Raw genomic sequence first — 15,032 nt, 5'->3', positions numbered from 1 at the left:
CCTGAAGAATTGGTCTCCATTATCCATTGGATGTTTCACATTCAGAATATCAAGAACAGCAGCTAAGACCCTTGTTTTTTTAATTTGACTTTCAAGACCGAGGGCTGGTGGATCCTAAGATTGAGTCAGCAGTAAACTTTGCTTAACTGGCTCCAAAATGTTGCCTTTTTCAGGTCAGAAAGAGGGAAAGGAAGAGGCAGACAGGAAGAGACAGGCGGAGAATGAGAGGAGGCAGGAATAACAGCAGGGGGGCAGTTTAAGTTGTCAATTTGAAGACAGGTGAGTTTAGTGTGGGTGACATTGTCTGCTGTTCTAAAACTGATCTACTCGGACATAAGTGATGCAAGGCGGTCAGACTGGATAATAAAAAAAACATGGGCCAGACTTACATTATACAGTCTTAATGATCAGCACTGAAAAAATTACATCCACATTCATTTCTGTTAAGAGTGATGACAACATGTTAAAAGTAGTGTTCTGGACGTGAACTGTGCATTATTAAAGTCGATCCTCTGACGCTTTACCTGAAGACTGCCATCACTATATAAACAGGATGCAAGATGTCACTGAAGTAAGGCCTGTCTTTCTGTCCGCGCTTCTGTATGCGCATACAGCATGTCAAATCAACCTCTGACGACTCAAACTTTATATCCAACATAGAAATGACACAGACAGCCATTCGTGGGCAGAAAAGTGAAGATGGTGGTATTTCTGACCAGACCAAAAAACACAAACATACTCAAGAATGAATGTTTCTTCAACTATGGAGATTCAACTATGGTATTCCCTGGTGGCTGTGGCCTCTCTCAGCAGGATAATGCGCCCTGCCACAAAGCAGAAATGGTTCAGGAAAGGTTCGAGGAGCCCAACAATGAGTTTGAGGTGTTGACTTGGGCTCCAAATTCCACAGATCTCAATCCAATCGAGCATCTGTGGGATGTGCTGAACAAACAAGACCAATCCATGGAGGCCCCACCTAGCAACTTACAGGACTTAAAGGATCTGCTGCTAACATCTTGGTGCCAGATACCACAGCACACCTTCAGGGGTCTAGTGGAGTCCTTGCCTCGATTGGTCAGGGTTGTTTTGGCAGCAATTATTTATCTTTATTTGTAACAATAGAAGTCCATGGCATGTCCCCATTTTGAAAGCTAGGTAAAGGTATGTGTATGTGAGTAGGTGTGTGGAATGTGCACCTGTGAGATAGGCTGGTTGACGTAGATCCATCCTGTGCTGGGGTTGATGTGAAAGTAAGCTGGGCTCTGCTGCGACAGAGAGTAGGTAATGGCCGCATTGGTGCCCTGGTCATCATCATGAGCCGCCGCCCTCAGGAAGCTAGTCCCAACCGACGTGTCCTCTCGCAGGAAGTCTGGCATGGTAAGGGTTAACACAGGCATCAACGAAAACAAATAACAACGGTCTTCAAACAAGAAATACATGCTGCTATTAAAATCCATGTGCAGTGAAAAGGAAAACAAAAAAAGAATGCGCGTCCCAGAAACATTTCAATCTTTCCCTTTAATTGTTAATGAGCTTTCACAGTAACGCCTTTAATGTGATGAAAACAAATTCTGAGATCAAACTTACTGAACTTATATTTGCAATTATAAACAAAATCCCTCAGAAGAGCTAAGCAGATTCCTCACTTTCAGCAAGCTTTCCAGGATTGCATTCGATTGCATCTAAAATGATTAGTGATGTGTTTATACTGTGTTCAGCGCATTAAAGCTCACCTTGCTCAGACTGTTATGAATTTTTAATATTGAGGTTTAATGTGTATTGACTACACTCTGGAATCCTGGACTTGAGGATTTGTTAAGCTTGCAAAATCCTTACTGCCCTTAAGTGCGATGTTAAAGGTCCATGTATAAATGTTTAAAGAGTCTACAGCTAAAACCTGAGTTGTGACTGTCATGAATGCCTTCTTGCTCTCCTATCACTCCTTTATATATGAAAATGAGCAGAGATTTTAAGTACTGCCAACAGATCCTATCACTACAGACCATTTGGAAGATTTCATAGCATAGTATGATTATGTAACAAACTGCATACTCTTGTAGACTGTAGCTAACATCAGCATCAATTTGACCTAGTCTTCAATAAGAGTTATGAACATTTTAGTGGTTCTTACATTGGTAGCGGCTGTTCTCAAACTTGGGGTCATTGTCGTTCTGGTCAGCAATGAGGACAGTGATCTGACAAATGCCGATAAGGGGCTCCTGTGCTTGGTCCGTAGCCGTGACTGACAGTGTATACTCTCGCTGCCTCTCTCGGTCAAAACTTACCGCTGTACTGATCACACCTGCACAACACATGCAATGCACATAGGCATCTCATCGGTGAATTGCTATTTTATAGCTTTGACAACAAGTTTAATGCTAATAAACAGCATGAATTTGTAAACCAACCAACATGACAGCTTTTTGGTTTAATTGGGTGTAATCAATGATCTGGTAAGGAAAGAAGTATATACCTGTGTCAGGGTTTATAGTGAAGCCTGGTGAGGCTCCGTCCCTCTGCATTATCCCATACTTGACCTCCCCGTTGACCCCTGTGTCGGCATCGTGGGCGTGCACACGCAGGACCGAAGTGCCCGGGGGCTGATTCTCCAGGACCAGTGCATTCACGCTGTAGTTGTGGCACTTTGAAGAAACAAAACCAGTTTCAGGCATGGATACTAAGACAAGAATATTTTTTTTCTAATGTGCAGAATTAGGTTTTTAGCAAACGCCTTGGCAAAAGCCAATGTCAAGGTCTCAAACAAAAACGAAATAGTACTAGTCTGATGCTGGGCATATGGTTCCTCATAACAACAGAGAAGTTATGGCCTAATGGTTAGAGAGTAGGACCTGTAACCTGAAGGCCATGGGTTCGATTCTCAATACCAGCAGGAAACTACACAGAATTGCTCCCCGGGAGGCGAAGTGAATGGTTGCCCACTGCTTCAGGTGTGTGTGTCCACGATTTGCAGTTCGTGTTCACTACTCCTAATCAGTGTAATAAAAGTTGTATTTAGGATAAAGTGTTTATAAATTCCTCTTGTGAAGTCCTGTCACTCCATAATAGGAGTACACACTTATAATGAGGCCTCAACCTCCCTCTTCCTCCTCCTCTTGCTTTCTCATCATGCTCTCATTACAGAACGGGCATCTGGCAGGGCGTCCTGGTGAGCGGTGCCCACGAGGGAGCGGCATGTCAACTTAAGGCGATTAATCAAGTGACTAGATCGATACCGGGGCTAAAAGCTGGAATTAGCTTCCCTCCCAGCCTCTGAAGAGAATTCTCACTGCGCTTTGCACTTCACACCTCTCATTGTCTTTCGACACACACACACTCACCCTTCTGAGAGGGCTTAGGGAGGATTTCTCAGTTTAGCCAGGGAAAAGACTCAAACAGATAGTCTATTGCCGTAATCTGCTCTGCTATTAGGAGCGCCGGCAACCAGCGACTACAAAGCAGGGTGAAGGTTTGAATTCGGTTGAACATCGAAAAGCGCGTGGGGCCAAGATGAAGGAGTGTTATTGGGTAAACCTCACAAAGCTTGTCAAGTACAAGATTGGGTCATATTGCACTTAAAAATCAAAAGAAAAAGAATAAATGATATGTTGCATAATTAAAATGACATCCCTGAATTGTAATTACTGTAATGAGAAATAAATCTCCTTGCTGTATCGTAAAAAAGCATCACAGTAATATTTGTTGTACCGCTTTTAACTAATGCTGATTTTAATAAAACACTAGATTTGCATTTAGAATTTCACTTTTGTCTTAAAAAATGGCAAAATGATAATGAGAATTTGGGTATAAGGTGCTCGCTTGTCATAAAAATAAATCACAAAAAAGTACAAAATTGACTTTTTATGTTATTTTAGTGTGGCGCAAATCTGTTTTGTGCAATGCATATTTAACCACACAGAGCATAAAAACCATCAAAATTCAAGAGACATTTAGAAACCAAACCCTTTTTAAAGTGACAAAAAAAGTTTTTCATGCCAATATTTATAAATTACCATTAATATCTACATATATACATGTTTTTGTACAAAACACCAGTCTGGTATTGTGTTGAGCCACTGCTTGATTTAAAATCAGAGTCTTGAAACCAGTTGAGAACCAGTGAAAGATAAGGAAAAGACTCAGGTCAGCAGGGCAGGCACAGAGAGAGCGAGAGAGACAGTGAGAAGAAGGAACAGGGCCAGATGTTGCCCCTGGGGCTCACTTAGCGCTTCTATTTCATATGTTTCCCCTGTGCCGGTGAGTAATTCCCCCTTGAAATATTCATGGACAGCAGCAGAGGAGGTGGCGGCGGCGGCAGCAGAAGTAGGGCCTGTGGGGCTCACGGAGAGTGTACAGGGACACGGTTCTGCCTCCTACGCACTCACACACAGCCCTCCTGCACCACCGGCCTGTGTGGAGAAGCTCTCCCACCGGAGACCTCCAAGAGCCTTTAGATCTCCAACTGCCAGCTGTCTGCTCTTCCCACAGCTCTGCTTTCACCTGTCTCTTTCTCGCTGTGTTTCCTTTTCTACATGCTCTTTCATTTTTGCTCTCTTTTACATGCTCATTTTGGGGCAAATTCACAAAATAGCTTTCTAGCCAGATACACAATGTATTCAGGCATAGCACTTTGAAAAGCCAATTCAGGTATCAGGGGCATTTCTCCCGAGGAGTCAAGGGAGGCAGTGACTACGTGTACATGTGCACCAATAATGCGATTATTTCTATAATACAGAGTTTGGTCTCAATCACAGAAAGATGTTTACATGACATGAGCAGAACTCTTCACTCCAGTTAACATGCAATTTTCATTATTCACTAATAAGTATGGTTATACACTCGGATAGGCATACAGTATGCATACAGTATTACCGGCCATTATTTTAATCTACTCACATCAAATTCAAAATACATTTTATGGACGTACTGGATATTTTTTGGCGCTGTGATGAACATTGCAATGCCAGGTTTGCCAACGCTGTCAAAGCATTCTTCACGCTGTCTGGATGAAGGTATGGAGCAGAGACTGCAGCAAGTTGTGTTGACAACTTCAGAGTAATGTTGGAGAGTTCATTTATGAAATTGTGTGAACAACACACTGCATTCGTGAAGAACTGAGCACATGCTCACTTTGGTCAGAGCGGTAATAATGCGATTAAGGTGCCTGTTTATTGTGATTAAAATCAGTGTACGCCACATAGTTTTATGCGAATATGGTTCCTACGATTATGAGCATAATCGCATTCGTTTGATCGAAGTATTGCGTTTACATGAGGTAAAGTTTAATTGCAATACTGCCAAAATCCCATTATAATCGCATTATGAGGGTGTATGTAAATGCACTCAGTGTAGAGAGAGTCATACATCTTTGTGTCTTTGACCAGTGTGTAACATGCTTGATGATAAGTTGACTATTAAAAAAAAAAGCTGAACATTAGTTCACAAATAATATACATTGTTTAAATAGTTCCAACGTTTATTTATTATTTTTGAATAAATGTAAAAATGCGTATAAACACTAACTTGATGAAATTTATAGTTGGTTTTAATAAATTGAAAATTACACAGTTATAGCAAAAAATACAAAATAGAATTGTATTGGGTCTCTCTTTTTTATGTAATGTTTATATAACGAGGAAAATTAAGTGTAATGGAAATAAATGTCCATTTGATATTCAGAATATAAAAAATGTGAGAACTTTGCCTCCTCATTTTAAAACACCACCGCACACTGCTGACAGGGATCTGGTTCGCAGTCTGAGTAAAGTACACTATATTGCCAAAAGTTTTGGGATGCCTGCCTTTACATGCACATGAACTTTAATGACAAACCGAAGCATTTAAGGGCACCTATTATGCAAAATTTACTTTTACATGGTGGTTTGAACATAAATGTGTGTTGGCAGTGTGTGTACACAACCACCCTATAATGGGAAAATCCACCCACTATTTTTTTTTATCCCCATAAATCATAAGCAGTGTCTCAGAACAAGCCGTTTGCAGATTCTGGGCAATGTGACGTCACATTTTACAGGCCCCGCCCACGAGTGTTGAAGGACACTGCCGTATTAGCAAAGACCCCGCCCTCAGAGAGCTGTACAAAGTCCGCCATGTTTATCTCCTCACCAGAGCATTTAACGGCAGCATTCAAGGAAAAAATGTATTCTTAATAAAGCTACTAAAGTTCATTCAGTCAATAGCAGTGAGTGATTTTCTGTTTATCTTTTGTTGTTTGATTCATAACAGCAGATATAGCAGTAGGTACTGTATATTACACTGCTTTTACTTTAGTACACAGATCTAATATACACAGGACAGTGCACAGACATAACCAACTGTTTTCATGTGAACTTTGTGTGTTTCTCCTTGTGTGTATTTGACAGTTTAATTGCAATAACACATGAAAGAGAACTAGTCTAGTTGAATAGCCTACTCAGATGTATCATGTTTCAGTTTTCATTTGCGTGTTCACGAGCTGTGACGGCTCCGCCCTCTGGGGTGGGGAGCAGCAGCTCATTTGCATTTAAAGGCAACACAAAAAACAGCTAATTTTTCTCAAACCCCCCCAAAAAAATATTTTCAAAATGGTATATTAAATTATCTGCTAGGAATTTTGCTAGGAACACTCTGAGGACACCTGAGACTTATATTATATCTTGTAAAAAGGGGCATAACAGGTGCCCTTTAAGAGTTCCTTTAACTGGAACTAAGGGGCCAAGCCCAACCCCTGATAAACAACCTCACACCATAATCCCCGCTCCACTAAACTTTCCACTTGCCACAATGCAGTCAAGCAAGTACCATTCTCCTGGCAACCGCTAAACCCAGACTCGTCCATTGGATTGCCAGACAGAGTAGCGTGATTCATCACTCCAGAGAACACATCTCCACTGCTCTAGAGTCCAGTGGCAGCGTGCTTTACACCACAGCATTTGACGCTTTGCATTGCACTTGGTGGTGTAAGGCTTGGATGCAGCTGCTCGGCCATGGAATTCCATTCCATGAAGCTCTCTATGCACTGTTCTTGAGCTAATCTGAAGGCCACACAAAGTTTTGAGGTCTGTAGCAATTGACTCTGCAGAAAGTTGGGGACTTCTGTGTGCTGTGCGCTTCAGCATGCGTGGACGCCACTCTGTTATTTTACGTGGTCTACCACTTGGTGGCTGAGTTGCTGTGGTTCCCAATTTTATACCTTGTTATAATACCACTAACAGTTGACAATGGAATATTTAGTAATGAGGAAATTTCATTAATGGACTTATTGCACAGGTGGCAACCTATCACGATATCACGCTTGAATTCACTGAGCTTCTGAGAGCGACCCATTCTTTCACAAATGTTTGTAGAAGCAGTCTACATGCCTAGGTGCTTGATTTTATATACCTGTGGCCATGGAAGTGATTGGAACACCTGAATTCAATGAATTGTAGGGGTGTCCCAATACTTTTGGCAATATAGTGTATGTCAGATTAACTATGTAATGTTCATTAATCATGAAAATAAGTTAAATTCAGCTATAAGCAGCTCTACAGAAGACAATAGTATCGTTATTTAGTTTGAGTCAGTTCAGTGTTGATTCAATTCAGTTGCCTCACACAATTCAGTGTCTTTACAATCTAGCATTCATAAACAACTCAGAATTTTTTTTAAATCGTGGTATGGAAATTGCATTCAGCAATGATTTTGTGGGTGTGCTTGTGCAGTTAGTTGATTTTCATAGTGTCTTTAGTGAATTGGGTGATAAAACGAGCCTGTGCATGTCATCAGTAGGCACATTTCATTTTTTATCCTTTATCTTACAGTATGTCTTCCGCTCTATCATTTCTGTATATCAACTCCTATCCATCATTCTTTACTTCTTGTCCCCTTAGACTTCATCTCTGTCTCTAAACACTGGCATTAGTGAGGTGTTCACAGTGTCACTGGTATTAAAAGCCTGAGGCACTTGATGCTAGGCAGATTTAATGAGAGAATATATTTGAATTCTGTACTCATATCTACGCAGGCTCTTCTCCCGAAAACACTTTTGCTTATGTTTCTTCTTCCTGTCCACCGATTCGGTCTTTCAAATATCACGTTAGAAATAGATTTTGACAAAGTTTTAAGATTTTTTTTAACCTCACCTCGTCAAATACTGGCTTGTTGTTGTTGATGTCATTGATGCCAACGATGACTTGGGCGGAGCTGCTTAGGGGGAGTGGCCCGCCTGCTGTGTTGTCATCGGTCGCCGTGACGTTCAGAACATACTGAGGCCCGCGCAGTTTAGGAGGAGGACTACGGCGTAGTTTGATGATGCCTGTAAATAATTCAATAATACACTTTAGCTCATCTCACTGCCCTTGTGAAAAATAAGCATGCTTAATTGATTGTGCACTTGTAGTGTACTTCAAATTTTAAAAGTATATTTGAAAAGAAAAGTTATTGTAAATATTAATGAAATAAAAGGTCACTTAAGTGTACTTAAAGAAAGTACACTTGCATAAGTATATTTCTTAAGTACACTTCAAATTTAGTTAAGTACATTTTAAATCATTATGTTTTAATAAACTTTTGCTTTTGTCAAGTATACCTATTTATTTTGATGTGTTGGCTAACATACTAAAGCACATGTAAAACACATTATTATAATTTTAATTGTAGTGTGTTCAATATGAAATGTAAAGTATATTTTAAATGTCCTAAATAGCAACTTCATTACAAAGGAGTAATTTGTATAGAAATATCAATAGAAATGACATTAAAATATATTTTTGCTTATAAAAAATGCTTGACAGTACATTCAGCAGTACACTTTAACTATATTTCATAAGACAATACAATAGAAGTACATCGATCTGCCTCATCGATATGTCATCCTCAATAAACCCATCTCCAGCGTGTTGCCTCCGATCATTCGAATATTGCACTTTAATAATTATTTAATCAACATCATCCTCAATAAACCCGTCTCCAGCATGTTGCCCCCGGTCCCTCGAATATTCCGATCTATTATGACCTCTGAGCTGTAAAGCTGCCAGAATAATAATAATAATAATAATAATAATACGCTGTTTGTTAATTGGCCAGAGGAGAACTGGCACCCTGACTGAGCCTGGTTTCTCCCAAGGTTTATTTTTCTCCATTAGGTCACCTAATGGGGTTTTGGTTTCCTTGCCACTGTTGCCTCTGGCTTGGCGTGCTCAGTTGGGGACAGTACATTTTTCAACCAAACATCGAAATAAATCTAATTAATAAACTAAATTAACCATTTAAACTAAATTACTGATCTAATTATTGATCCAAAGCCCACACTGTCACTGTATGATAATTGAAATGAACTGATGACATCAGCGTTTTTTCCAGAATGGCTATACAGCTGAATAAAATTATGCTGCATTATTTTCCTGTTTAACACTGTAAAGCTGCTTTGAAACAATCTACATTGTTAAAAGCGCTATATAAATAAAGTTGACTTGACTTGACTTGACTAGAAGTAATTATGAAATTACATATATAATTACAAGATGAGTCCTACCTTTAAAATTCAGCTAATTGCATTTAATATAAATGTAAACAATAATACATTTTCATTTAAATCAATTAACTAATTCATTAGTTGATAAAAAATAAGTTTCCAAAAACATTACATTCCGTTCACATTGAAGTATATTCGTTTAAAGTGTATTATTTCCATAACAAGTACTCTTTTAAAAAATATGTGCACTTGTTTTTCACAAGGGTGTACAACCAAATAAGTCATCGTTAGGACTGTTTATGAATACAGTCAAGGAAAAGAATGACAGAAAACGGCATTTGTGCATCATGCTTTACAATATTGCAAAATGGGCCCCTAATGGTTGCACATTTACCAAAAAAATGAAAAGCAGGGGGTTGTGTGCAAAAAAAGTGCTGCTGCATCTTTGAAATGACAACTCCATGCAGCTTTCTGAGTGCTGAAGCCATGGGCCATCTCTCTGCACTAGCCTGTAATGGGTTGGGTAGTGGAACAGCCGTGCCGAGAGGCTGATAAGACAGGCGAGAGCTTTAGCATACTGCTGTTTTTCAGCTCTCAGGCATAAAATCTGCTGGTAAACAAACGAAAAGCAAACACTGCAGACAAATGTAACCTTGAGACTGAAAACACACAGGCAGGCGGGCTTGAAAACAGACAAACATTACATTCACACACAAGTGCACACACACAAAAAACAAGAGCTGAAGACCAAAAACAACACAAGGGGTGTTTGTTTTTCCCACAAATACCACAAACGTGAGCTGAATGATGGTTTAAAAGAGAGTATTGAGCAGATAGGAAGAGGAGACACGTTTTTTGATGGCTACCTTGTTAAAGACAGCATTCCCAAAGCCACAGCAACTTATTTTTTGAGTTTGCATCCCACTTGACTCTACTCACCCTTCTGGTTGTCCAGCTCAAAATTGCTGTCTTCGTTACCCCCGGTGATGGCATACGTTACGCCATCCCCGTCTGGGTCTTTGGCATGCACAATGGCCACTAACGTCTCAGGGCCGGCGTCTTCTGAAAGGAAGGTTTTATATCTGCAGAAAGAGGGAGACAGAGAGAGACAGAAAGACAGATCAGGCTCAGAACATCACAGACTCACCATCTGCTTCCCCAACACAGCCTCTGAAGTGTATCCCAGGGCGCACACAAACAACCACGCGGTCCCTGCACTGAGAAGAACCAGAGCAAATCCTGACATAAAGACGCACACACATACAAACTGCAGCTCTAATGATGATACACCACCACCAGCTCCTTTATGTGTCTCCCAAACTCCTACCAAGGGAGACGATGTTCTCAAATAGAGCTTGTGTGTGCGTGTGTGTGCTTGTGTGTGTGTGTGTGTGTGTGTAGACAGCTCGCTTGCTACACTGTGATTGTTGTCTTTCTGCTGAATCGGACCAAATGTCTGCCTCTCCTTCTGGCTACATTCAATAAATGCCAGAGCCGTATAGCCTGACGCCCAGCTTTCATGGGACCCTCTGCTAGCTTCTGCTCTGATGAAATCCCATTGTGAATGAGAAAGAGTATACAACTCATATCTGTATATTCCCAGGCACTCCAAGATGGTTGAAAGAGATACTGGGGGAAAAAATGAGGGAGAGAAACAAATAGAAAAGAAAAAATAAAATAGAACAGAGAGAAGTAGTGAAATATGTCAATAAAAATAAGTCAAATCAAATTGATATTTGATGTCCATTTATTTGTTTTATATATATTATTTATATATTTAATAATTTGTAAAGTAGATGTGAAAAAGTGGGATATTGTACAGTCATCAAGTCACTGCAACAACAAAAAAAAGAAAAAAGAAGAAAAAGGGATCTTGTATCTCTCTAAGGTATTTTTTTCATTAATGTACATTATCCCATGTATTTAACATTTAACAAATAAATAAATTAATGTATTTGTTTATTTATTAATATTTATATTTATAATAATGATATATGATATTATTATTATTATATAATGCATATTTAAAACGAATGAATGAATGAATGAATGAATGAATGAATGAATGAATGAATGAATGAATGAATGAATGCATACATAAATACATAAACAAAAAGAGGCAGAAAGGAGACTGTGTAGTGATTTGAAAATCAATGATCATTTTGCTTAGTATATTGTTTAGTAGGTATTATATGCAAATATAATTTCATTTTTTAAATGAAAATCTGCAAAAATTAAGTTAAGATATATAAGAAATGAGTATTATAAATGTAAATATAAAAAAAAAAAAAAAAAAAAATATATATATATATATATATATATATATATATATAGTATAAATAAATACTTGAGAGATGATTTGAGAGATCAACAGTCAATTATCTAGGATATACAGAATAAAGTATTCCAGAAAGCTTTGTAATAATGAGGTAGCAAACAAAAAGAAAAGGAAAACAGAAAGAGGGAAAGAATCATACATAGTTTGTGAAAAGACAGGGGCTTCATCGTTGACATTGGCCATGCGGATTCGAATGGAGGCTGTTCCTGTTCGAGGGGGCGTCCCCTTGTCCACGGCCACCACCGTGCACTCGTACATGTGGTTGGGTCTCTCATAGTCCAGCCTCTGACTGGGGCTCACCACTCCCTGAGATGAGATGCCAAAGTTCACGCTCTGTATGAAGTAGGAGAGTTCTGCATTCAGGCCCGTGTCACAGTCCCGTGCCAGAACTAGAGAGAGAGGGATGAAAGAGCCATGTTAAACATCAGGTCACGTTGACTAAAGGCAACAGCTAGCAATAACACAGCAGTAAATTGTGGTGAAGGCAACCTTGGCAGGGATCTGCTCTGGGTCAGGCGCTGAAAACAAATGTCAGTTCTTAATCATCTCTATGCTTTTCTCAGACAGTTGTGTTCTCATTAGGCCTGGAATGTCCAGTATTCAACATCAATTACAAGCTTTAATGTCACAATGACCAATTTTTGTGTGGTTTTGAGGAAAAAAAACTTAATTTTATTTTTAATTCAAATCAAAAGAAGAAAATAAGAAATTATATTTTGCATAAAAAAAGATTGGCCATTGAGCATTTTGACTTTTGGTAACATTTTATGAGGAACACATTCCCTATTAACTACGACTTCTGCCTCAATAAACTCCTAATTTTAGTTAAGTAGAAAAAAAAACAAAACAAAAAACCTATATATAAATATCCGATCAGGCATAACCAATCAGGCATGAAGTGAATAATACTGATTATCTCTTCATCACAGCACCTGTTAGTGGGTGGGATATATTCGGCAGCAAGTGAACATTTTGTCCTCAAAGTTGATGTGTTAGAAGCAGGAAAAATTGGCAAGCGTAAGGATTTGAGCGAGTTTGACAAGGGCCAAATTGTGATGGCTAGACGACTGGGTCAGAGCATCTCCAAAACTGCAGCTCTTGTGGGGTGTTCCCGGTCTGCAGTGGTCAGTATCTATCAAAAGTGGTCTAAGGAAGGAACAGTGGTGAACCATCGACAGGGTCAGGAAGGAACAGTGGTAAACCGGTGACAGGGACATGGGCGGCCAAGGCTCATTAATGCACATGGGGAGTGAAGGCTGGCCAATCAAACAGATAAGCTACTGTAGCCCAAATTGCTCAAGAAGTTAATGCTAGTTCTGATAGAAAGGTGTCAGAATACACAGTGCATCACAGTTTGTTGCATATGGGGCTGCATAGGCACAGACCAGTCAGGGTTCCTATGCTGACCCCTGTTCACCGCCGAAAGTGCCAACAGTGGGCACGTGAGCATCAGAACTGGACAATGGAGCAATGGAAGAAGGTGGCCTGGTCTGATGAATCATGTTTTCTTTACATCACGTGGATGGCGTCACTTACCTGGGGAACACATGGCACCAGAATGAACATAAAGGCGGAGTGTGAGGCGGAGGCAGTGTGATGCTTTGGGCAATGTTCTGCTGGGAAACCTTGGGTCCTGCCATCCACGTGGATGTCACTTTGACACTACCACCTACCTTATCATTGTTACAGACCATGTACACCCTTTCATGTACACCCCTTCCCTGGTGGCTGTTCCCTCTTTCAGCAGGATAATGCGCCCTGCCACAAAGCAAAAATGGTTCAGGAATGGTTTGAGGAGCACAACAACGAGTTTGAGGTGTTGACTTGGCCTCCAAATTCCCCAGATCTCAATCCAATCGAGCATCTGTGGAATGTGCTGAACAAACAAGTCCAATCCATGGAGGCCCCACCTCACAACTTACAGGACTTAAAGGATCTGCTGCTAACATTTGGTGCCAGATACCACAGCACACCTTCAGGGATCTAGTGCCTCGACGGGTAAGGGCTGTTTCGGCAGCAAAAGGGGGACCAACACAATATTAGGTGTGTATATATATATATATATATATATATATATATATATATATATATATATATATATATATATATATATATATATATATATTTAAATATATACACCAACCTACTCTATATATACACCAACCAGGGGGACCAACACAATATTAGGTGTGTATATATATATATATATATATATATATATATATATATATATATATATATATATATATATATATATATATATATATATATATATATATATATATATATATATATATATATATATATATATATATATATATATATATATATATATTTAAATATATACACCAACCTACTCTATATATACACCAACCATCAGAACTGCCTTAATTCTACGTGGCATTGATTCAACAAGGTGCTGAAAACATTCTTTAGAAATGTTGGCCCATTTTGATAGGATAGCATCTTGCAGTTGATGGAGATTTGTGGGATGCACATCCAGGGCACGAAGCTCCCGTTCCACCACATCCCAAAGATGCTCTATTGGGTTGAGATCTGGTGACTGTGGGGGCCATTTTAGTACAGTGAACTCATTGTCATGTTCAAGAAACCAATTTGAAATGATTCGAGCTTTGTGACATGGTGCATTATCCTGCTGGAAGTAGCCATCAGAGGACATGGTGGTCATAAAGGGATGGACTTGGTCAGAAACAATGCTCAGGTAGGCCGTGGCATTTAAACGATGCCCAATCGGCACTAAAGGGCCTAAGGTGTGCCAAGAAAACATCCCCCACACCAGAGGTGTCAAGTAACGAAGTACAAATACTTCGTTACCTTACTTAAGTAGAAATTTTGAGTATCTATACTTTACTGGAGTAAATATTTTTCAGCCTACTTTTTACTTCAACTCCTTACATTTTCAAGCAATTATCTGTACTTTCTACTCCTTACATTTTAAAAAAAGCCTCGTTACTCCTATTCCATTTCGGCATGTTTTCATTCCGGCTTGTCATAAAAAAAAAAAAAACTATCCAGATAAATCGCGCCATCCGGACGGAGTGAATTTGATTGTGGTTGGATGAGAAGGATAAACACAAACCATTCCAACACCCTATTGGGTTGTAGGCGATCAATCACGCCTGCACCTGCACAAATCACACACCATGCTGCCAGATGGGGCGGGTTCTCGTCGACGAGAGCACGCACTTTCAGCCAATCAGCGATCAGCAGGCAGACGTGCTC

At 39.6% G+C, this 15,032-nt stretch overlaps 1 protein-coding gene across 1 annotated transcript in view; it reads right to left on the bottom strand.

Annotated features, from left to right (window-relative positions):
* The window catches only part of LOC307138382 (neural-cadherin), a 137,807-nt gene that overhangs the window by 41,310 nt on the left and 81,465 nt on the right, over positions 1-15,032 (bottom strand). The window contains exons 6-11 of the mRNA XM_079836656.1: positions 11,929-12,178; positions 10,391-10,533; positions 8,121-8,293; positions 2,474-2,642; positions 2,132-2,302; positions 1,197-1,369 (exon numbers count right to left, since the gene is read on the bottom strand). Of these exons, the coding sequence (XP_079692782.1) occupies positions 1,197-1,369; positions 2,132-2,302; positions 2,474-2,642; positions 8,121-8,293; positions 10,391-10,533; positions 11,929-12,178 (1,079 nt within the window). The remainder of the gene's footprint in view (positions 1-1,196; positions 1,370-2,131; positions 2,303-2,473; positions 2,643-8,120; positions 8,294-10,390; positions 10,534-11,928; positions 12,179-15,032) is intronic.

The sequence above is a fragment of the Gobio gobio genome (assembly GCF_949357685.1).
Source record: "Gobio gobio genome assembly, chromosome: 15".
NCBI classification, from domain to species: Eukaryota; Metazoa; Chordata; class Actinopteri; order Cypriniformes; family Gobionidae; genus Gobio; species Gobio gobio.
Note: the sequence above shows the minus strand (reverse complement) of the source record. Positions and strands in the feature narration are given on the sequence as shown.